Source organism: Nicotiana tabacum, chromosome 12, assembly GCF_000715075.1.
Source record: "Nicotiana tabacum cultivar K326 chromosome 12, ASM71507v2, whole genome shotgun sequence".
Lineage (NCBI taxonomy): Eukaryota > Viridiplantae > Streptophyta > Magnoliopsida > Solanales > Solanaceae > Nicotiana > Nicotiana tabacum.
In genome coordinates, this window is record NC_134091.1 from 35935096 (window position 1) to 35959581 (window position 24486).

The window sequence follows — 24486 nt, forward strand, 5'->3', positions numbered from 1 at the left end:
TGAGGATCCCCAGGACTTCATTGATCGGTGCAGGGATAGACTGTACAATATGAGGATATTGGAGTCTCACGGGGTTGACTTTGCTACTTTTCAGGTAGAGGGCAGGGCCCGTAGATGGTGGAAGTCTTATGTTCTTTGCAGACCAGCAGATTCTCCTCCCATGACTTGGGACAGGTTCACCCGTAATTTCCTGGACATGTATATTCCACCTTCTTAGAGGGAAGAGTTGAGATTTTAGTTTGAGCAGCTCTAGCAGAGTCAGATGTCAATGACCAATTATGAGGCGAGGTTCTCTGAGTTATCTCGCCATGCACTTATGATACTCCCTACTGAGGCGGAGAGAGTGCAGAGGTTTGTTGCGGGTTTACATATTGGCATTCAGGCCACTATGGCTCGAGAGGTTGAGATGGGTACTTCTTTTAAGCTAGTTGTGGAGATAGCCTGGCTGATTGAGGGTGTGCGTCAGCATAGCCGAGAGCAGGTTATGAGAGATAAGCGGTTTAGGTATTCTGGGGAATTCAGGGGTGCTCCATCTGAGGGCAGAGGTCAGTTCGTGAGAGGGCAGTTCAGCAGGCCCCCATATCCAGCACCATCGCCTCCTCGGGGTCCTCCAGTGCGACCTTATTTCAGTGCTATACCAGAGTTTTCTTATCGCCCACCAGCTATTCAGGATTCTTCCAGTGGGTATTCTGTGGTTATGAAACTAGAGCAGATCTCCTATTGCTTGAGATGGACGATTTTGAAATTATCCTGGGCATAGACTGGTTATCTTCATATCACGCCATCCTAGATTGCCATTCCAAGACTGTTACCTTGGCTATTCTAGCATTGCCTAGGCTGGAGTAGAAGGGTTCTTCTGTTAGTTCATTTAATCGGGTTATTTCTTCTATGAAGGCTCAACACATGATTGAGAAGGGTTGTTTAGCTTATCTATCCTATGTTCGGGATACTAATGCAGAGACTCCGGCTATTGATTCGGTGCCTGTAGTTCAGGAGTTCTCCGATGTATTTCCTTCAGATCTTCCAGGTATGCCACCTGATCGTGATATTGATTTCTGTATTGACTTGGCTCCAGATACCCAGCCTATATCTATCCCACCATATCGCATGGCTCCGAAAGAATTGAAAGAATTGAAGGAACAGCTTGAGGAGTTACTAGCCAAGGGGTTCGTCAGACCGAGTGTATCGCCTCGGGATGCATCGGTATTATTTGTGAAGAGGAAGGATGGAACAATGCGAATATGTAATGATTATCGCCAATTGAACAAAGTCACTATTGAAAACAAGTAACCATTGCTGCATATTGATGATCTATTTGACCAGTTGCAGGGTGCTAGGGTGTTCTCTAAGATTGACTTAAGGTTGGGGTACCATCAGTTGAAGATTCAGGATTCAGATATTCCGAAGACTGCTTTCTGGACTAAATATGGTCATTATCAGTTTCTGGTGATGTCTTTCGGTTTAACTAACGCCCCGGCAACGTTTATGGATTTGATGAACAAGGTATTCAGGCCATATATTAATTAGTTTGTCATTGTTTTCATTGATGACATTTTGATTTACTCGCGCAGTAAGGAGGAGCACGAGCAGCATATGAGAGTGGTGCTTCAGACGTTGCGGGAACAAAAGCTATATGCTAAGTTCTCCAAATGTGAGTTCTGGCTAGAGTCTGTAGCATTTTAGGGGCATATTGTATCGGGCGAGGGTATTAAGGTTGATCCCAAAAAGATTGAGGCAGTCCCACTTCGGCGACTGAGATCAGGAGTTTTCTGAGTTTAGCAGGTTATTATCGTCGGTTCGTGGAAGGTTTTTCATCTATTGCAGCACCTTTGACCAAATTAACCCAGAAAGGTGCTCCATTTCGATGGTCCGGTGATTGTGAGGTGAGCTTTAAGAAGCTTAAAACAGCATTGACTACAGCACCAGTGTTAGTGTAGCCTTCCAGGTCGGGAATGTATACAGTATATTATGACGCTTCACGTGTTGGCTTGGGTTGTGTATTAATGCAGGAAGGGCGAGTTATTGCATATGCTTCACATTAGCTAAAGCCCCACGAGAAGAATCATCTGGTACATGATTTGGAGTTAACTGCGATTGTTCACGCTCTTAAGATTTAGAGGCATTATCTTTATGGGGTGTTTTGTGAGGTTTACACTGATCATCACAGTTTGCATCATTTGTTCAAGCTGAGGGTTCTAAATTTGAGACAGCGCAGATGGCTTGAATTACTAAAAGATTATGATATTACTATCATGTATCATCCGGGAAAAGCAAATGTGGTTGTAGACGCCTTGAGTAGAAAGGCGGAGAGTATGGGTAGTTTGGCTTTCATTTTAGCAGAGGAGAGGCTATTAGCTTTGGATATTCAGTCCTTGGCTAACAGACTTGTGAGGCTGGATATTTCAGAGCCCAGCCGAGTTCTTGCATGTGTTGTAGCCCAGTCTTCACTATTTGAGCAGATCAAGTCTCATCATTATGATGATCCACACTTAATGGTTCTTCGAGAAACGGTACTACGGGGTGGTTCTAAGGAAGTTACTATTGGCGCGGATGGTATTTTGCGAATCCAGGATCGTCTATGTGTTCCTAATGTGGATGAACTAAGGAAAAAGATCCTGGAGGAGACACACAGTTCTCGGTATTCTATTCATCCAGGTGCTACGAAGATGTATCGTGACTTGAGGCAGAATTATTGGTAGCGGCGAATGAAAAAGGACATAGTTGAGTATGTAGCTAGGTGTCTGAATTTCCAGCAAGTTAAATATGAGCACCAGAGGCCAGGTGACCTACTTCAGCAAATGACTATACCGGAGTGGAAATGGGAACGCATTATTATGGACATTGTGGTTGGGTTTTCGCGGACCTTGCGGAAGTTTGATGCAGTTTGGGTCATCGTCGACAGGTTGACCAAGTCGGCACACTTTATTCCTGTTGTGACTACGTATACTTCAAAGAGGTTGGCCCAGATATATATTCAGGAGATAGTTCGATTACACGGTGTGCTAGTTTCTATCATATCAGATAGAGGCCCTTAGTTTACTTCGTATTTCTGGAGAGCAGTACAGAGTGAATTGGGGACCCGTGTAGAGCTCAGCACAGCCTTTCATCCGCAGACCGACGGGTAGTCAGAGAAGACAATTCAGATTTTGGAGGATATGCTCAGGGCATGTGTGATTGACTTTGGAGGTCAGTGGGATCATTTCTTGCTTTGGCCGAGTTTGTTTATAATAACAATTACCAATCCAGCATCTAGACGGCTCCATTTGAGGCTTTATATGGTTGGCGATGTCGTTCGCCCATCGGATGGTTTGAGCCTAGTGAGTCTAAGTTATATGGTACTGATTTGGTGAAAAATGCCTTGGAAAAGGTAAAGTTGATTTGGGAACGACTTCGTACAGCACAGTCCAGACAGAAGAATTACGCAGATCAAAAAGCGCGTGATTTATCATTTATGATGGGTGAAAAAGTTCTTTTGAAAGTTTCGCCGATGAAGGGAATCATGAGATTTGGGAAAAAGGAAAAATTGAGCCCAAGGTTTATAGGCCCATTTGAGGTATTGAGACGAGTTGGGGAGGTTGCTTATGAGCTTGCCCTGCCTCCCAATCTATCAGGAGTTCATCCGATTTTCCATGTATCTATGCTCCGGAAGTATCATGTCGACCTATCATATGTGTTAGACTTCAGCACAGTTCAACTAGATAATAGTTTGGGCTATGAAGAAGAAACAGTTGTCATTGTCAATAAACGGGTTCGCCAGTTGAGGTCCAAGTGGATTTCTGCAGTAAAAGTCCAGTGGAGAGGCCAACTAGTCGAGGAAGCGACTTGGGAGGCCGAGGAAAACATGTGGAGCAGATATCCACACTTATTCAGCACTCCAGGTACAATTCTAAACCCGTTCGAGGACGAATATTTATTTAAGAGGTGGAGAATGTAATGACCCAACCGATTATTTTGACTTTTAGAACCCCGTTCCCCTAAATAAAACTTTTCGAATGTGCTTTTAATAATTTATGACTTGCAGGGATGGTTGGTTCAGAATTTGGATGTAATCGGGTTGAAAACGGAACAATAAGTTCCTTAGTTTGGCTTTAAAAGGGCAAGTTTGACTTCGGTCAACATTTTGAGAAAATGACCCTGGAATTAGGATTTGACGGTTCCAATAGGTTCGTATGATGATTTCGGACTTGGGCGCATGTTCGAAACGGGTTTTGAATAACCCGGAGGCGTTTTAACGCTTAATAGTAAAAATCAACTATTTGAACCTTTAAAGTTCTTCAAATTTAGTTTGGAATAGATTTTGGAGTAATCGAGGTCCGTTTGAAAGTTTGAATTTGGAAATAGCTCCGTATAGTGATTTAAGACTTGCACGCAAAATTTGGTGTCATTCTGAGCAGTGCAAGTATATTTCGGCACGTTTGAAGTAAGTTTGAAGAATTTGAAATTTCTAAGTTGAATCAATTTGGTTTGGAGTATGATTCTTAGATTTAATGTTGTTTTACACGTTCCGAGAGTTCGAGCGAGTCCATTTTATGATTTCAAACCTGTTGATATGTTTGGGCGGGGCCCCGGGGGCCCTGAGTGTTAACCGGACGAGCCTTGGATCAATTTTAGAATTTTGAATAAGAGCTAAAGCCTTATGCTTCTGGTACGTTCGCACCTGCGCTTGGACAGTCGTAGGTGCGACCCTCGCAGATGCGAATTTTGTGTGCAGAAGTGGAAAAGGGAAGGGGAAGCCATCGCCGCAGATGCGGAATTTTGGTGCACCTGCGAACGTGCAGGTGCGAGGTAGCGCGCGCAGATGCGAGAGAGGGGCAGTCGAGTGAAACTCGCACCAATGAGGCTTTTCCGCAGGTGCGGAAGCCGTAGTTGCGGTACACCTTCCGCAGGTGCAAAATCACTGCTTGGCAGAATGGTTAAAAATCGGAGCTCAGACATTTTGAGCCCATTTTTTCTCCATTTTCGGGCGATTTCAGAGCTTTTGAGAGGGGAGTTCAACTAACAACTTGGAGGTAAGTTAATTCTACATACTTTGAGTTAAATACATAGATTATGGGTAGATTATAACTTGTAAATCTTAGAAATCAAAGGTTTAGATGAAAAACCTAGATTCTTATAAAAACGAGATTTTAATCACGTAAATGGTTATGGAATTGGGTAGAAATTATATATTTGAGTTCTTGAGATTATGGGTAACGTTTTCATCCGAAAATTTTTGGAATCGTGGCACGTGGTCCCAAGGTGAATTTTAGAAATTTTATCATTTTGGATAGGGTAATTTATTTAATAGATGAATTTCGAGTTTTTGAACATGTATTAATTATTTTATATAACTTTTGGATAGTTTCGGATTTTTCGGCACCGAACATTTTAATCGAAAAGCGGACTTTGAGACAAGGTAAGTCTCTTATCTAATCTTGTGAGGGAGAAATTACCTCATAGGTGATTAAATTAATAATTGTTGCTAATTGTGGGGCTACGTACGCACGGGGTGACGAGAGTCCGTGCGTAACTACTATTTATGCTAAAAGTCTGGGTAGTTTAGGACTCAAATCATGAATTACTTGTGTAAATTATATTCTTTATTTAATTAAAATTATTTGATATATATATTGTGAATTGTTAGGAAAAAATATTAAAAGATGAAAATCTCATATACTTAATTTTCTGTTTAAATTAATTAATTATTAAAAAAATTATGTATCCTCTCGAATTGATCTTATAATAAATATACTTTCCTTCCGGGGGTATATAAAAAAATGTCCTCCTTTCTTGTGGAGCGGGCCGAATGCCTCGGCAGGATAGATGCATCTATGGATCGCGTCGCACGTCCCTTGGCAGTATACAAGACACTCTGCATTTGAAGGAATTTAATTATTTATGTTGGTTCAATAAAATTATTGTTAACTCTGTGAATCATGTTGATTTAGATATTCTAATACTATTATAATTATTATTATTGACCCTTAGTAAGTGTCAAAGTCGGTCATCTCGTCTCTATCTCTTCGAGATTAGGCTTGATACTTACTGGGTACACGTTGTTTACGTACTCATGCTACACTTACTGCACTTTTTGTGCATGATCTGAGACAGGTGCTATAGTTGGACCTATCGGCGCACACCCACGATATCCAGAGACTTAGTGGTGAGCTGCCCTTTTGAGCCATTCTGCAACAACTAGTGCCTCTTCTTGAATTTTCATTCTATCTATTTCATTCCAGACAGTATTTGTAATTTTTGTATAATCTACTAGATGCTCATACACTTGTGACACCAGGTCTTGGCACACACACTGGTAGAATTTGAATTTGTATTTATTTTCTTGGATTTACATTATCAGTATCTTTTCTATTTTCATTAATATTGCTAGGAAAAAGAATAGAATTACTTGAAAATTTTTTAAAGAATGATTGATATACGTTTAATTTATTAGTTGGCTTGCCTAGTTGTAATGTTGGGCGTCATCACGACCTATATGTGAAATTGGGTCGTGACAAAACCAAGAAAAATTATGACATTAATAAAATATGGCATAATTTGCTAAGAGATTATTCTGTAGAATTTGGGTAATATAGTAGCGATAAAACTTATTTTATCCGTAATTGTTCTATCATTTATTTTGAGGTTTAAAAATCTTTCTGAATCACATTTGTTCTATCAGATTATGAGAAATATATTGCGACACTTATGTATTTAATTCCTTCTATTTTACTTTTGACCTATGTATACGAACTATAACCTATTTTTATGTTAAATCTGAATTACTTTCCTATTAAAATAATATTTTTTCATTCATCAATTTGTATAATAAATCAAATATAAATTCAATAATTAGAACAATGATAAAACTATCTTAATGGAGTAATAAAATTAGAAAACTCAACGAATTAGCAAAACTAAACTGGATTATTGTTTAAAAGTCAGGTGTTTTATTTTCACAAAAACAAAACAAAAAATACATGGATATTTTGGAATAATATAATTATTACATGGAGATTAGAATTGTTAATGATACGAATAGTATGTATAAGTGATTAAACTATATTTTTAGATTATAAATGACTTGTGGGAGTCATGAGTAATTGAGTACCACGAGTGTTGTTTACAGACTAATCAAAAGCTAAATAAAATTGAATATTCAAGTATGATAAAAAATAGAAATAATTGAGTCATTGTTTATTTATGTAATATTTATGACTTCAAAATCAACAAAAAATTATTTACTTTATTACACTATTTCCTTTAATGTAAGGTGATTTGTACTAACGCTTATTAATTATGAGTATGAGCAAGTGATTGACATTCGTGCTTACTTTTTTTATTTTTTTTATGAGTTCTAATACGAATTCTATGAAATTTATATTAGGTACCTGAGCAAATAAAATTTATTTTTTAAGGCTATAGGATTGTTGTATAATATTTAAGTATAAGCCAACATATTGTTCAACATTGTTCGAGCTACTAAAGCAAACACATAACTCATATCAAAGTTATGATGATGCATTAGAATACTTTGTCATGTTACATATTTTTTTATTTTTTTAAGTTGGCTAAATAAGATCAATATTAATCATTTTCAATAGCTTGTGCTTTTAAAAAAACTTATATGATAAATAAATCACACAATTTAATAAATTTGTGTGAGTTTTAAAATTTTATACTCATTGAGATAAAATGCACGCGCAACGCGCATTCCAAAACTAATTATCGTAATATGCACAAACATGCATTGTCAGAAGTAGGCGTGTTTGTGGTACAATTTAAGTGGGTTTTGCTTAAAGGGAAATTATACCAATTAAATTATTTTTTAAAATATTTAAATCAAACCAAACTAACATAGTATAAATTTTGCCAGTTCCGATCATATTGATTCGATATTTTGTGGTTATTTTCGATTTTTACGGATGTAATTGATTACTACCAAACAATGAAACAAGAATAAGACAACATAAAGTAGATCTAATATTTGGTCCATTAATGTATAGTTCGTCAATTTTGAAGTTTTATATATATATATATATATATATATATATATATATATATATATATATATATATATATATTAAAAATCACTATGTATATAACTCAAATTTTATTGTAAAAATCTTATTAATAACTATAAAAGAATTATAATTAGGAAAAATAAATATGTATGAGTCTTTTAAATTATTTCTCCGGCCTTACATCTCATATTCCGACCTTAGCTCAGTTGGTAGAGCGGAGGACTGTAGTGTGCTTTCATAGTAATCCTTAGGTCGCTGGTTCGAATCCGGCAGGTCGGACTATACTTTTTTAATCTTTTATCTCTTTGTCGTTGCTTTATTTTCTTATTCTTTTCCCCTTCCTCTGGTTGCTTTTAATAAATCTCTTTGTCGTTGCTTTTTTTTTCTTATTCTTTTCCCCTTCCTCTGGTTATTTCTGCAAATAGAATCCTAAATCCAAAACCCTTGTCTATCATTCCTTAAACCCTTCACTCCAACATCAGAAAAAATCAGAAACTGTAAACAAAACACAAATGTCAATTTGGCGTCTTCTTTGGACCATATCCACCACCACCACTTCTTCCATTTCCAAAACCTCAAACTCCACTTTCTCTCAATTCAGACAACTTTCCACCTCTTTCCTCGTCACTAAAATCCCCAAAAAGTTCCGGAAGAAACGCAAGAAAAAAGAATCACCACGTACCACACTGGTCCAAACTCAACCAAACATCATCCCCTACTTCGAAAACATCCTCGTACGCGATACCCATTTCAGATTCCTCACTAAAACCAAAGAATTCCTGTCCAAACAACCCCATCATGTCCTTCGCCTTGACGATGCTGGAAAACTTCACCAGCAGCTGGGGTTCCCACGTGGCCGCAAGATTGTCCGTTCCCTCCAACGCCACCCTTCAATTTTCGAAATTTATCGACATACTGATGGTAAGATGTGGTTTGGTTTCACTGATTTTATGGAACAATTGTTGGAAGAAGAATCTTGTATAATGAATCAAATGGAAAATGATAGAGTTAGTGTTGTTAGGAAATTATTAATGATGTCGAAAGACAAGAGAATTCATTTGAGTAAAATTTATCATAATAGACTTTTATTTGGTATACCTGAAGATTTTAGGGATAGGATAGGGAAGTACGAGGATTATTTTAAGGTGGTTGTTGAGGAAGATGGGAAAAGGGTAGTTGAGCTTGTGAATTGGGATCCTACATTGGCGGTGAGCGCGTTGGAGAAGGAGTATATGGTTGACGAGGATAAGGTGAAGAGGGCGTTTAAGTTTCCGATTAAACATGGCAAGGCATTGGATTTGGATGAAGGTGATGAGAGGAAGTTGAATTTGTTGTATACGTTGCCATTGGTTTCGCCCTATTCTAATGGAAGCGAGTTGGATTTGTGGACTGTGGAGGCAGAGAAGTTTAGGGTTGGATTGATTCATGAGTTCTTGAGCTTGACGTTGGAGAAGAGAGCCTATATACATAACCTTGTGGAGTTCAAGGATGAGTTTTGTCTTACAAAGCATACTTATCAGATGCTCTTGAAACAGCCGGGGACGTTTTACTTGGCTGGTACGGAAATGAATTGGTGTGTCTTTCTAAAGGATGCATATGGGGAAGACGGGGTTTTGCTAAATAAGGATCCTCAGGTGCTGTTCAATGAGAAACTTTATAGATGCAGTCGTGTCAATGAGACATGAAAGGTTTCTTTAGCTATGTTCTTGTGTAACTTGTTGTGATGACAGAGCTTCATTTGCACCAAAAATACAGAAGTACCAACTTGTGCTAGAAGAAGGCACCAGATTATACATCAAAACAACATTATACTAGAGGTATCAGAGTTGTTTCGAACATTTTCTTACAATTTTCCTGCTGCCTATGGTCTTTCAGCTGTAATCATGTCCATGTTCAATCATCTCCAAAGTGTAGAACACTATAGCATTAACAATGTGAAAAACTTACCTATCAGAAGAAGAAAAACAATGTAAAAATTGCTGCATTTCATTGTGTAAGGTAATATTCAGTATTCTACTATTATTTGAGAGGTTTGGATGACTCAGTTTAGTTTAGTTTAACCATGACTCCATGAGTAAATACTCTTTTAGATCTCTCTATCCGCATGAAAGTTACAATCTTGTTCAGTCCATTTTCCCAGTGTGTATCTATAATTATATTCAATTGTGATATCTTCATTTACTTACTCCATTTTCAGTTGGTTATTTGGATAACATAGGATGATTGTCAGAGATGATATATATGCATATTTTGTGAAGAACAATAAACAAAAATATATTGTGAAGACATGAGTAAAATATGATTATAATGTTCATTGAACTCGTCTGAAATACATAATAACAACAAATCCAATGCAATCCCACAAGTGGGGTCTGAGGAGGGTAGGGTGTACGCAGACTTTACCCCTACCTTATGAAGATAGAGAGGTTGTTTCGGCAGACCCTCGGCTCAAGGAACAATGAACTAAATCAACAAACAATAGCAACAACAAGGTAATAAGGTAATGGAAGCGAATAACACAACATGTACTAATAACCAGGAATAAGCAAATACAACAATAGGATTAGTTTTACTGACAAGCCTAGGATAGACTCGCGACTATCTGTCAACCTTCAACCCTAATACTCGTCCTCCACGTCTTCTTATCAAGGGTCATGTCCTCGGTAAGCTGAAGCAGTGACATGTCCTGCCTAATCACCTCACCCCAATACTTCTTAGGCCTGCCTCTACCCTTCCTCAGACCCGCCATGGTCAACCTCTCGCACTTCTTAACCGGGGCAGCTATGTCTCGCCTCTTCACATGCCCGAACCAACTCAGCCTCGATTCTCGCAACTTGTCCTCCACATGGGTCACTCCCACCATGTCCCTAATAACTTAGTTCTTAATCTTGTCTTTCCTGGTATGTCCACACAACCATCTCAATATCCTCATTTCAGCTACTTTTATATTCTAGACCTCGGACATCTTGACGGGCCATCACTCAGCCCCATATAACATAGTCGGCCTAACCACCACTATGTAGAACTTGCCTTTAAGTCTTGGTGGCATATTTTTATTATACAAAATCCCGGATGCAAGCCTCCATTTCATCCAGTGAGTAACATCCTCATTAATCTCTTTGTTGCCTTGTATAACAAATCCAAGGTATTTGAAATTATCTTTCTTGGGGATGACTTGTGTATCAATCTTCACTTCCACTTCTGCTTCGTGTGTCCCATCACTGCACTTACACTTCAAGTATTTTGTTTTCGACCTACTCAACTTGAAACCTTTAGTCTCTAGCGTCTGTCTCCAAACCTCCAACCTAGTATTGACCCCGCATCGCGTCTTGTTAATCAGTACTATGTCATCTGCAAACAACATACACCATGGCGCCTCCTTTTGTATGTGTCGTATTAGCACATCCATCGCCAGGGCAAACAAAAAAGGGCTAAGGGTTGATCTGTGATGCAAACCCATCTCCACCGGGAAGTAATCCGAGTCTCCTCTCGCAATCCTCAACCTAGTCTTAGAACCATCGTACATGTCCTTAATCGCGCTAATGCACGCTACCGGAACACTGCTAACTTCCAAACATCTCCATAAAACCTCCCTCGGGACTTTATCGTAGGCTTTCTCTAGGTCAATGAACACCATATGCAAGTCCTTTTTCCTCTCCCTATACTGTTCCGCCAATCTCCTCACGAGGTGAATGGCTTCTGTAGTTGACCGCTCAGACATAAATCCAAATTGGTTCTCCGAAATAGACACGCATCTTCTCATGCTCCTGAAATACATAACTCGATGAGAAATGCAGGAGAAAATAGAATCGTCCTTGCTTCAATGCTGGCAAGGACAGAAGAAGACTGAAGGAGATTTGGAAGACTATCTCATTATGCATCATCTTGTTATCCTCCTATTGTACTTTTTCAGTACTTTCTTGGTACTAATTTTAATAAAATTACCTTACCTTACCCCAAAAAAATCATTCTTAATTAGGCTTAACCTTTGTTAACAATCTACCACAGACTACTGATCAACTAAGGAAAAAAAAATTAAAGAGGCTATCACAAACTTGGGTTGACTACTCTGTCATTTTATTTTGGTGGTTCATCTATTATTGTATCCCTTTTCTTAAATTATCAGCAGGGCTACGTATTAATTTCATTTTCACAATGATTTACTTCAGCACAGCTAACCAACGCCTTTTCTATTCGGAGTTTATGTCAAGATAGTAGAAATCACCCTTGTTATTGCTGTGGAGCCAGAGCATAGGCTTACTAAAGATTGCGATTTTCTGAAAAGGTTCTGCTCATTTATGTGTAAAAATGAATTGTTGAATTCGCGTGTTACACGTTGTTGTTTCAATGGAAAAGGATAGCCAACGTGAATGGATTGGATGCTTGAGAATATTACCTATATATATTCTGTTTTTATCCTAAATATCTCAATCAATATAAGGTGTGGAAAATTATATAAAGCATCTTTAAAGCATGATTTATCAGTTTCATGATGCTCTTGGCACTATTCAATCATGGATTGTCATTTAGTCAGAAATTTTTTCCAAGTTTCCAAGCTAATACGTCTCATGTTTAGTGGTTATAGTTGAAACATTCAGTCCACTAAAACGTTGGAAATATTAGACTACAAAGAATCATACTTGTGTGGCTCAAATGAATTTTCCTAGCCTTGAGAGTTTGACGTATCTTCAGGAAATTCAACTTATGCTGTCTATTAGGTTGCTATGCCTCAAATTTACTATTCCCTCCGGTCCACTTTAAGTGATTTTTTAGCTGTTTTCACATATTAATGTATTCACCTTTTAGCATTAATTAACAATGTAATTGATCATATTAACCTTAAGTTTGTTCATTGGAAATACAACAAATACTCTTAGACTTTTACTCCAAGGGCAACTTTGGGAAAAAAAAGTTAATTTTTTTTTTGATATTTGAAAAAATCAAATATAGTGGACCACAAAAAAATCAATTAAAGTGGACCGGAGAGAGTACTGTAGTATAGTGTATTCGTTTTCCTGACTAGCTCTCTCCCTCGCTCTGTTTTTTTTTTTTTTATAATAACAGTGGTGTCCATACCAGCTGGTGCGTAGTTCGGCTATTCTGCTGAATTATCAGTTCTCTCTTCATAAGCCACGTCTTCTGATTATTGATGTGAAGCCGGACACAGGCTTGCTAAAGATGGTGATTTGCATTTGGAAAGGTTACACTTTTAGTTGTCTGTCAAAATGAATGGGTGTTAATTGTTGAATTCGTGTGTTACTCGTTGGTCTTTCATTGGAAAAGGATAGCCCAAAAAAGAGACAGAATTAGCTCCGTGAATAGCTTGGCTGCTTTAGAATATTACATCTATTCTTATACCTTTCCTAAATAATAAATATCCTAAAATAGATGGGTATGGCGTAGTGATCAATAATGGTCAGAACCTTAAAGATTAGGGTTCAAATCATAGCAGTGACAAAGCGCTAGGAGATTTCTTCCTATTTTTCTTAGCCTTGGTGACCAAAGCTACCCGTTATCTATGCTGACGGGAGATAGTATGTACCCGATAAAATATTCCTACACACAAACTAGCCCGGATTCCATCATTAAATAATTAAAAAAAAAAGGTGTGGAAGATATATCTATGATTAATCAGTTTCGTGATGCTCTTGGCCCTATTCAATCGTGGGTTGTCTTTGCTCTCAGAATATTATTCAACTCTCCAAAGCTAATACGTGTCAGTGGTTATAGTTGGAAGCTGGAACATCAAGTCCACAGAAAAGTCGTTAAGACAACAAGAATCATGCTTGTGTGGCTAAAAAGAATCTGTTCAATTTTTTCCTTTCACCGAAAGCACAATGCATTTTTGGATTGTCTCATACTCTTTAAGTCAATGATTCTTCTCTCCTTGATAGATCCATCTATGCTTAACCAGAGATATAAATTTTGAACTTTAGGAAATTCTTTTTTGATAAAAAGTGCTTCCTGTTAATGAACCTTACGCGATGCATATACAAATTAATCAAACTATTGATTCTCGTAGCGGATGATTAACATAAAATCGGTATGAATTAGTCAAAATGTTTAACTTAAACATTTGAATTCCCTTTCTTTATGTTCTATCCAACCACAAACAATCGACCCCTAAAGAGCACCAGCAACAAAAAAAAAAAAAAATAATATATTTCTTGTGTACGCCGGTCTTGCCCCTACCAAGTGAAACTCCAATAAATTAGGTTAGTTATCCAAAGCACTGTTTTAAAAGGCTTTTCTGGGGCGAGCCCCGGAGCGATGGTGTGGGGCGAAAGTCCTAAGAGGCGTACGCCCCGCAATTTGGGGCATACGCCCAGAGACTTTTTCAAATTAAAACAAAATTTGTTGAATTAGTCCTTCATATAATACCCAAATTCTCAAAAGTTTGATAATTACTCAAAAGGTTTAAAAAGGAACTCAAAAGTATTAAATTTAAAAGTAAAGACCTTTTTTATTGATTTAAGCCCTAATTCATGATTTTCCCAATTTTTTATCTTGTCCGCAAGTCTGCTAATATCTCCCAAAAGCAACGAATATTTTTTTTTTTTACAAATACAAAGAGAACTACATTCTTCTTCATATACGTTACTTGTGCTTGTAAGTAACGTATAATAGATTGTTTTGATTAGTTTTTTGTGGGGATGGAGCACACATATATATAGTTTTCTTCAATTTTTATGCAATTTTACCTGTTTATAAATATTTACTTTCATTATATTATTTTATAAAATACTAAAAATTAAATACCTATGGGGCTTACGCCCCGCTGAGACACATGTAAAACGCTTCGCCTTACGCCCGCGCCTTTTAAAACACTGATCCAAAGTTGTACTTCATGAAGACCGAAAAGATTAACACAACTCATTAGCAAACAGAACAAGAAGCGAAGCACATTTATAAAGGTGCAATCAATGTGGAAAAACATGCTAATTCAAACAATCATAGAAAGACAAGCATCTGAAGCCACAAGTAGCTGAATTTCAAACAGACTTCCATAACACAATGGAGATTGAGGAAGAACCTTCACAATTTAAAACGAATATCTTAATCACTCCTCTCTTTTGAAGAACAAAATAAAAATAGATAAACAAAATTGAAACACACTGAACACCTAGCTTTCTGGAATTGCATTGTCCAAGAAGAACCATGGTTTTTCGGATTGCACTGTCCACGAGTATGAAACAATTTAGGAAGACGATGATGCCTAGAGCAGATCACTTGGTTTTGGAAGACTGGTGTTGAGTTCGGCTTCTTAGCCTATGCCTACTCTTTTGAGCAACACTGGCGCTGCTCCTATGCACGCTAGCAGATGAAGAAGCTCCAGTTACAACTTTCCTGGTTGCTCTTCTATGAGTGCCCCGACTGCTACTGCCCAATGCTGCTTTTGCAACTGCTTCTGTTCCTACCTCTCGGGCTTTCTGTGCATTAATAGGCTGTTTGTTCAAGAAAGCTAGCTTTGGAAGCAGACTGCAAACTGCCTTCCGCAGTTGATCGTCACTTATATTGCTCTGGATTGGATTGCCCAATAGATTTAGAGCCAGCAGAGAGTTATAGTTTGCCACAAGCTGACCAAGTGCTTTAGTTGTTGTTATTTTGTTGAAGCTCAAGTCTAGAACAGTCAGCTTCAGAAGTCTGTGCAGCCCTTCTATATCGCTTATTTTGTTACCAGCCAAGTAGAGTTCTTTGATGAGCGTACAATTCGACAAACCTGATGCAATTTGGAGCCAAAGTCACATTTTTCAGGTGGTCTTTTATGGATGTAAAACTGGGAGATATTGTCAGTTTCCCCAAACAAGACAGTTTATCCTCGGTGGAAGGTCTAAGGAAGCGACATACCTTGTCCAATTCGAGAGATTTTGTTGTAACTTAGGTCAAGCATGCGCAGACGTGTTAATTCCCTCAGTCCTTCGATTGTGTGGATCTTGTTTTTTGATAAATTGAGAACGTGAAGACCTCTTGGTAGTGATCCTGGAGTTATTTGAACTGCATTGCCACAGGAAACATTATATTATGTTAGAGGGTCTTTCTATGACCATTTTCTTTAGCCTTAAGTTAGTTTAGTACGAATTATCCTTTGATTACATACCTATGAAGTTGCATGATAAACTGACAGATCGAAGGCTAGTTAAGTGCGACATAGCAGGGATAACTTTCAGACCAGCGCCGGCAATGTGAGCAACCGTTGAGGACAGGTTGAGAGACCGGATGACTGCATTAGCATGTGCAACCTCTTCTGATACATTTGTATTTGGATGTGGGCTGATTAGAGACGAGTTTCTTGCTGGTGATTTACCAGCATCAGGAGAAGGTGGGAGATCGACGTCATCTTCAACAAGATCATGTTCATCAATTAAGCATGGTGGATGAACAGGAAGTTCTTTCACCCATTCACTAATTCTCATAAATCTAGAGGATTCTTCAGGGAAAGCAACCCACTGATTCTGTGGCCAAAAACCACTTGCTCCTTGGAAGTCAACCAAGACATCCTTGCCTTTGTCATAGCGCCCTTTGTTCAAGGATTCTGCAGTGAATGAACTAGGAGACCCCAAGTTGCTCAATTTCATGCCTTTCCCTAGTTCTAGTGTGTCCGAGGAGTACCCGCCCTGTTGGTTTAGAGCCATCTTAGCAAGGATTGGGTGTTGTTTGATACCACCTGTTCCTTGTACATTTCTATGGCTCCATAGAAATAATTTCCACCATAAATTTCGACTTCTTGATGGTAGGAGTTGGCTTGAAGAATGCTTCTTCAACATAACTTTGTCAGCGCTGCGATGTGTCAACACGGATGCTGGACTTCCCAAAGTCATCTTCTCAGCTAATCTCTGCATCTCATCAAAAGATTGGGATTTCGAGAGTGATAGCTGGTCACTCATTTTAGTGAACATATCCCTAATTGCTAAATCGGAGCAGGAGCGCTGAAGCCTTGGAGAAGCCCAAGATTCTACTTTATCAAACCCCGGGTCACTAATGTGTCCACTTTTCATTATCTCCACAACCTCTTCATCTTTCTCGGATTTCTTATGATCCCGGTCATTCGTTTCACATTCAAATGAGCAATTAAGATTAATCTCTTTGCTGAATGATTGACCATACTCGTCATTTGAGTTATGAACGCGTGCTTGAAGATCAAAATCAGAGTTGTCCCTCTTCATTGACAAGTTCTCGTCATGCTCATCTTCCCCTTCATACGCCACCTCTTCTGTATCTCCCTTAACAGGACTTTCATGATTTATTACCTTGACATTGCTTCTAGAACTCCCAAAAGGTAAAGGAACAACAAAAGAAGATGATTTCGAGTCATCAGTTTTAGCAGCAGATTTCACAGGACTTTCAGCTGGTGAAGTCACATCAGCAGTTTTTGGAACTCTCTTATCTCCCTAAAATGAACAAAACATAGAGATGAGAGAAAAAAATTGCTAAACTTTAACAAGAAAAGAAAAAATTGGTACCCACCTTATCTTTCCTGTTTCTCCTTACTGGACCACAGAAGCAGTTGCAAATTGCCATTTCTTTCAGTGTGACAATCAAATTCTTTGTTCCAATTTGTTAGCTCTTCTAATCTCACTAATCTTTGTTACCCCCAGAAAAAAAAGTTTTGATCTTTGAAAGTTTGCAATTCAAAAGATGGAATCTTGAAACAGGTCAGAGATCACAGTATGAAAGGCAAATTAGCCATAATCAATGGGCAAACACCAAAGCCATGAAAGAGACCAATTTGGAGAAGAAGAAAGATAATTAAGAAGTGAAACTCCAACAATTACTGTCCTTTTTCTAGCCTCAACCCTATCCCATTCAAAAGGGGGAGAGGACTTCACTGAAGTATATGCCAGAGTGTTAACTTCTGCTGCTTCTATCCAGAAGCTTCACCAAAATAACTTCCCTGCTCATACATTAACAAGAAAAGAAAAAAAAAACACCCATTATAATTCCAGAACCTGATTCAAATAAATAAAGTAAAAACTCATAACCTTTATAACTACTACTCCTACATTTTTAGTTGTTTACAGCTCTAAATTGGTATGCAGTCTGAAGATTCTGAACAAACAATAAAAAGGGTTGTACAACCTAGGAAATCTTGAAAAAAGAAATAAAGCAGTAAAAACTGGAATCTTGACAGAATTGAGAAATAAAATTCATAGGTTGTATCAATTAAATTTGTACCTGTCCAAGAAATAGTATGCCAGGTTGTGACCTTGAGGAAACACAATTTGCTGATAAATCCGAGAATCAAGAACGGGTGTCAAAAAATAGTTAGTATTTGTAAAAACTGGGAGTCAAGAAAGAGGAATGAGGGGTTGGGGTATTTTGTTGGAGGGTGAGGGGAAAAGGAAGAAGAGACTAGAAATAGGTAGGAGAGAGAAAGGAGTAGCCAGATACGCGCAAATTACACGGTGACCTGCGGCCACACAACATGCTGTTGTTGTTGCTGCTTATTTTTTAAGTATTTTTAGGGCCCTTTTAGAAGAAATCTTTTTATATTTATTAAGAGATTACATGTAATTAATTAATAATTGACTAATTATGCAAATATTTTTTACATAGTACTGTATGGAGCTTAAAACTCAATTTTATAAGACGTGACATAAAACATGATCAAGTGATTTGACGACATTTCTTGATTGAAGTACGTGATAATTTAGAGGCTTATTCAAAATTTCAAGATGATGGGTGCACTATTACCGTTGAAATAGACGTTTGTTCGGATTATATAAAATTTTACGATGACTATAAGTTAACGAGCAAACTACAATTAATTAGTGCATTAGCAAATAATTTTTATTATACAATTGTGGTCGACGAGTTTTCATAATTTTAAACAACAATAGTAGCATCTTAAGAACCTTATGGCTTTGCTCTATATAACAAAATAAAGTGATGGGGGATATGAAACTTCGGACCTCTTAGCTTAACCTTTCCAAATAAAAGAAAAAGGATGAAAGGAAAATAAAAACTGGAGATATTGTTCCATGCAGAGTAAGGTTTTAAACAAATAAACAGATAGTTTGAGACATTGTGCAGCAGGTATAGAAGAGTGCGTTTGAGAATGGATATTTCTGTTTTTGAGGATTTTGAAACTTAATAAAACAATGACCAAAAAAGAAAAGAAAAAAGAGACAGAAAAATGGTTCCAAGATAGAAAAGTAGAAAAACAATGGTGCAATCTATCACCAGTGGCAGAGCCAGAATTTTGGTTAATGGATGTCAAAATATATAAAAATAAACATACCAGGAAATTAAGGGGAGTCCCTAGTGATGGATACTTTGGTGCATTTCAACATTGCCCCTGTGGGATATCGACTCCACCGATGATCATATAAATGACGTGTTGAGATTTGGTATCTTCTTGCTTTGTCTGTATGTTAGAATCCATGTTCCTGAAATGATTCTTGACCCGGTCGCTCAAGAATTCTCGAAGGTGCCAATTGTTGAATAGCCAGGCTACTTCTTCTCTCAGTTGTCGACAATTTTCCGTTCTATGGCCGTGAGTCCCATGATATTTGCACATCTGGTTAGGATCCCTTTGAGCTAGATCGGATTGTAGAGGTCGAGGGCATTTGGTATCCTTGATGCGCCCGATAGTTGATACGATGGCGGCAGCATCGACATTAAAGTTGTATTCAGATAGCCTCGGCGCTTCTTTAGGCCTGATGGACCTGTCGAAGCTGTTTTTGGTCATGAGCCCCCGGTTTGTTCGACCTTGGTCATTTCTCCTTTCGTTTCTTATGGGGTTTCGCCCGGACCCATTGCTCCTCCGATCTCCATTATATGGCAGATATCGATCCTTGTTTGATCTTAGTTCACAATCGATGTCTCTCTTGACTCTATCTAGGGTTCTGACGGGATAAACAGACTCCGAAGGGGCCCCGAGTTGGTCATCTTCGACTCTGATTTTCAATTGAGATACCGGTTATGTACATCGGCCCAGGTAACAGCAGGGTATTCTATCAAATTCTGCTTTAGTTGCTGTGAAGCCACCGAGCTTCGAATATTGAGTCCCTGAGTGAAAGCTTGAACAGCCCAATCATCAATGACTGGCGGCAGATCCATTCGTTCCATTTAAAAATGGGACACGAATTCCTTGAGCATCTCGTTATCCTTTTGTTTGACTTTCAAAAGGTCTTATTTCCTGGTTTCGACCTTGATGGCACCAGCATGTGCTTTTACGAAAGAGTCTGCAAGCATAGCAAATGAGTCAATAGAATTAGGAGGTAAGTTGTGATACCATATGTCACCACCCAAAATCTCACCCGTCGTGATGGCGCCTATCTCGATACTAGGCAAGCCGACAACATTAATAACCCACAATTTCTTTTAAATACGAAAAATATGATAATTAAGTTTAAGAGTAAATTTCACAAATACTTGATATAAAAACACTCCCAAAATCCGGTGTCACTGAGTACATGAGCATCTATACATTACAAGTCTGGGAAATACAGTCTATAATAATCCGAGACCAAATACAATAAACAAAAGGATAGGGAAGGAGAAACAAGGTCTGCGAAACATAGCAGCTACCTCTAAATCTCCAAAAAAATTAACTATGTGAAAGAATCAACACCCACTGTGTCCGGGATCACCTGGATCTGCACACGAAATGCAGGGTGTAGTATGAGTACAACCAACTCAGTAAGTAATAATAATAAATAAAGAACTGAAAGTAGTGACAAGCTTCTCAGCTAAGTTCAAATACAGTACTTTCCAACATAAAAGGGTAGGCATGCTCTCAAGTTCAACATTTAAGATTTCACATAAATTTCATATCAAGTTTGACTAAAACAGAAAATAATATTTTTTCGAAAATTTTCAAAATAGTGATATATGACAACTGAAATGCAGCAAATAATGAAATCAATGCATCCTCTCAGAGTAACAGTCACTCAGTCCTCCCATTCACTCCAACCTCACAGTCTCTCTTTCCTCACAGTCACTCATTCCTCACAGTCGCTCATTCCTCACAGTCACTCATCACTCGGTACTCGCACTCAGTAGGTACCTACGCTCACTAGGGGTGTGTACAGACTCCGGAGGGGCTCCTTCAGCCCAAGCGCTATAACAAGCCAATCATGGCATAAAACAATGAAATATGCTGCGACGCGCAGCTCGATCCCATAAATATCCTCACAATTAGGCCATCGGCCTCACTCAATCATCAACCTATCCAGTCTCTCGGGCTCAAGATGTCATGAAAATCAGCCCAAAAATAATAATACGATACATCAATAAATAGCAATAGAGACTGAGATATGATATGAAATGAATGAACATGACTGAGCGTGAAATTACAATTTGAACATATAATTAAACCACAGAAATGACCCCAGTGAGTTCAAATAATAACAGCATATGTCTAAGCATGATGTATAAAACGAGTCTCAGCTCAATTTTCTCTAACACATATAGAATGTACTCGTATCAACAGATTATTCAACTATACAATTCCATGGAATTTTGACCAAGTCACAATCCCTACGGTGCACGCCCACACGCCCGTCACCTAGCATGTGCGTCACCTCAAAACCAATCACATAATACACAATCCGGGGTTTCATACCCTCACGACCAAATTTAGAACTGTTACTTACCTCAAACCGTGTAATTCTTTATTTTGCTATGCCTTTGCCTCGTAAATTGGCCTCCAAACGCCTCGAATCTAGCCACAAATAATTCGATCCAGTCAATAAAATTTATTGGAATTAATTCCATAAAAAAATACTAATTTTCCATAAAAATCTAAATTTTAGCTCAAAAATCGTCCGTGGGGCCCACATCCCGGACCCGATAAAAGTTATAAAATCCGAAAATCCATTCAACCACGAGTCTAACCATACCAATTTTACCAAAATCCGACCTCAACTCGACCTCCAAATTCTCAAATCTTATTTTCGAATCCCTAGGATCAAATCCGTGATTTACACATCAAAAACACGTAATCTAGTCGGATTATTTAATGATAATTCAATATTATGGAGTAGAAATGATCACAAGAGACTTAACTCAAGAATCCCCGTGATTTCTCGCTCAAAAATTGCCTCAACCCATGTTGGAAATGTTAGAAATGACAAAAATCTCGAACTCCTCTGTTTTTAACATTCTGTCCAGGATTTTCGCACCTGCGGCAACTTGGCCACTTCTGCGGTCTCGCAGGTGCACCCCCATAGTCCGCTTCTGCGCCAAAATCCGCACATGCGCCCCTTTGAGCGCTTCTGTGAGAGCCGCACCTGCGCCCCTATGTGTGCTTCTGCGCGCGCCGCACCTGCGCCCTATGTGCGCTTCTGCGCAGCCGCATCTGCAGTCCCTTACCTCGCTTCTGCGAGCTCGCATCTGCGGTCCCCAATCCGTAGATGCGATTACACCAGCAGTTGCCAACCTTCAGCAATTCTTCAACTTCGAACCTTGATCCGTTAACCACCCGAAATCAACCCGAGGCCCCCCGGACCTCAACCAAATATACCAACAAGTCCTAAAATATCATACGAACTTAGTCTAATCCTCAAATCACCTCAAATAACATCGAAAACACGAATTACACACGGATTCAAGCCTAATGAACTTTAAAATTTCCAACTTTCACAAATGACGGCGAAACCTATCAAATCACGTCCGATTGACTTCAAATTTTGCACACAAGTCATAAATAACATAACAGAGGTATTTCAATTTTTAGAATCGGATTCCGACCCCGATATCAAAAAGTCAAGCCCCCGGTCAAACTTCTCAAAAATTCAACTTTCGTCATATCAAGCCTAATTCCACTACGGATCTCCAAATAATTTTTCGGACATGCTCCTAAGTCCAAAATCAACATACGGAGCTATTGGAATCATCAGAATTCAAATCCGAGGTCGTTTACACATAAGTAAATATCCGGTTAACTTTTTCAACTTAAGTTTTCAATTATGAGACTAAGTGTCTCATTTCACTCCGAAATCCTTCGGGACCCGAACCAACTAACCCGGTAAGTCATAAAACAACTGTAAAGAATAAATTGAACAGTAAATTGGGGAATGAGGTTATAATACTCAAAATGACCGGCGGGGTCGTTACATTCTCTCCCTCATAAACAAACATTCGTCCTTGAACGGGTTTAGAATCATACCTGGAGTCTCAAATAGGTATAGATATTTACTCCGCATCTCCTGCTCAATCTCCTAAGTAGCTTCTCCGACTAGCTGGCCTCTCCATTGTACCTTCATTGATGCTATGTTCTTTGAACTCAGCTTTCGAACCTGCCGATCTAAAATAGCACCGACTCCATATCATAAGTCAAATTACCGTCCAACTGCACTGTACTGAAATCCAAAGTATGAGACGGATCCCCGACATACTTTCGGAGCATAGATACATGGAACACTAGATGAACACCTGATAGACTAGGTGGAAAAGCAAGTTGATAAGCCATCTCTCCAATCTTCTTAAGTATCTCAAAAGGCCCAATATATCGAGGGTTCAACTTGGCCTTCTTCCTGAACCTTAACACACCTTTCATGGGTGAAATATTAAGTAAAACCTACTCCCCAACCATGTAAGAAACATCACGGACCTTCCTGTCGGCATAACTCTTCTGTCTAGACTACGCCGTGCGAAGCCACTCCTGAATCAATTGAACCTTCTCTGAAGCATCCTGCACTAAGTCAATGCCCAATAGCCTAGCCTCACCCGGCTCAAACCAACCCACCGGAGACCGACACCGTCTCCCATATAAAGCCTCATACGGAGCCATCTGAATGCTCGATTAGTAACTATTATTGTAAGCAAACCCCGCGAGTGGCAGAAATTGATCCCGTGCAGACAAACAATCTCGCGGATATAAATCTCAGCCAACCGTTCCGAAGAATAAGTAGTGTAAACTGAAATAAAATGCGCGGACTTGGTCAACCGATCTACAATCACCCAAACAACATCAAACTTCCTCAAAGTCCGTGGGAGCCTAACTACGAAGTCCATGGTAATACTCTCCCACTTCCACTCCAAAATTTCAAGTCTCTAAAGCAATCCGCCCGGTCTCTGATGTTCATACTTCACTTGTTGACAATTTAAACATCGAGCTATAAACCCAACTATATCTTTCTTCATTCGCCTCCACCAATAGTGTTGCCTCGAATCCTGATACATCTTTGCGGCACCTGGATGAATGGAGTACCGCGAACTGTGAGCTTCTTGGAGAATCAACTCACGCAAACCATCTGCATTAGGCACATATAGCCTGCCCTGCATCCGTAATACACTGTCATCTCCAATAGTGACTTCCTTGGCATCACCGTGTTGAACCATGTCCTTAAGGACAAGCATATGGGGATCATCATACTGGCACTCTCTGATGCGATCATATAAAGAAGACCGAGAAACCACATAAGCCAAAACACGATTCAGCTCGAAAATATCCAATCTAACAAACTGGTTGGCCAAGGCCTGAACATCCAAGGCTAAAGGCCTCTCTGCTACCGGTAAGTATGCTAAACTGCCCAAACTC

At 38.8% G+C, this 24486-nt stretch overlaps 2 protein-coding genes and 1 non-coding gene across 3 annotated transcripts; 2 read left to right on the forward strand and 1 right to left on the reverse strand.

Annotated features, from left to right (window-relative positions):
- Nucleotides 1-8191: 8191 nt before the first annotated feature.
- On the forward strand, nucleotides 8192-8279 carry TRNAY-GUA (transfer RNA tyrosine (anticodon GUA)). The gene is given in 2 exon segments: nucleotides 8192-8228; nucleotides 8244-8279. It is a non-coding gene; the product is annotated as a tRNA-Tyr (tRNA).
- A 67-nt stretch (nucleotides 8280-8346) lies between these two features.
- On the forward strand, nucleotides 8347-10054 carry LOC107784352 (protein WHAT'S THIS FACTOR 1 homolog, chloroplastic). The gene has a single exon (XM_016605479.2). The coding sequence runs from the start codon at nucleotides 8513-8515 to the stop codon at nucleotides 9683-9685; it is 1173 nt and encodes a 390-aa protein (XP_016460965.1). The 5' UTR covers nucleotides 8347-8512; the 3' UTR covers nucleotides 9686-10054.
- Nucleotides 10055-14905: 4851 nt separating this feature from the next.
- Nucleotides 14906-18460, reverse strand: LOC107784350 (uncharacterized). The gene is made up of 5 exons (XM_016605478.2): nucleotides 18174-18460; nucleotides 17466-17892; nucleotides 16099-17389; nucleotides 15849-15995; nucleotides 14906-15720 (listed from the first exon to the last, which is right to left on the reverse strand). Exons 2-5 carry the CDS (start codon nucleotides 17517-17519, stop codon nucleotides 15227-15229), a joined length of 1986 nt encoding a protein of 661 aa, XP_016460964.2. The 5' UTR covers nucleotides 17520-17892; nucleotides 18174-18460; the 3' UTR covers nucleotides 14906-15226.
- Nucleotides 18461-24486: the final 6026 nt, after the last annotated feature.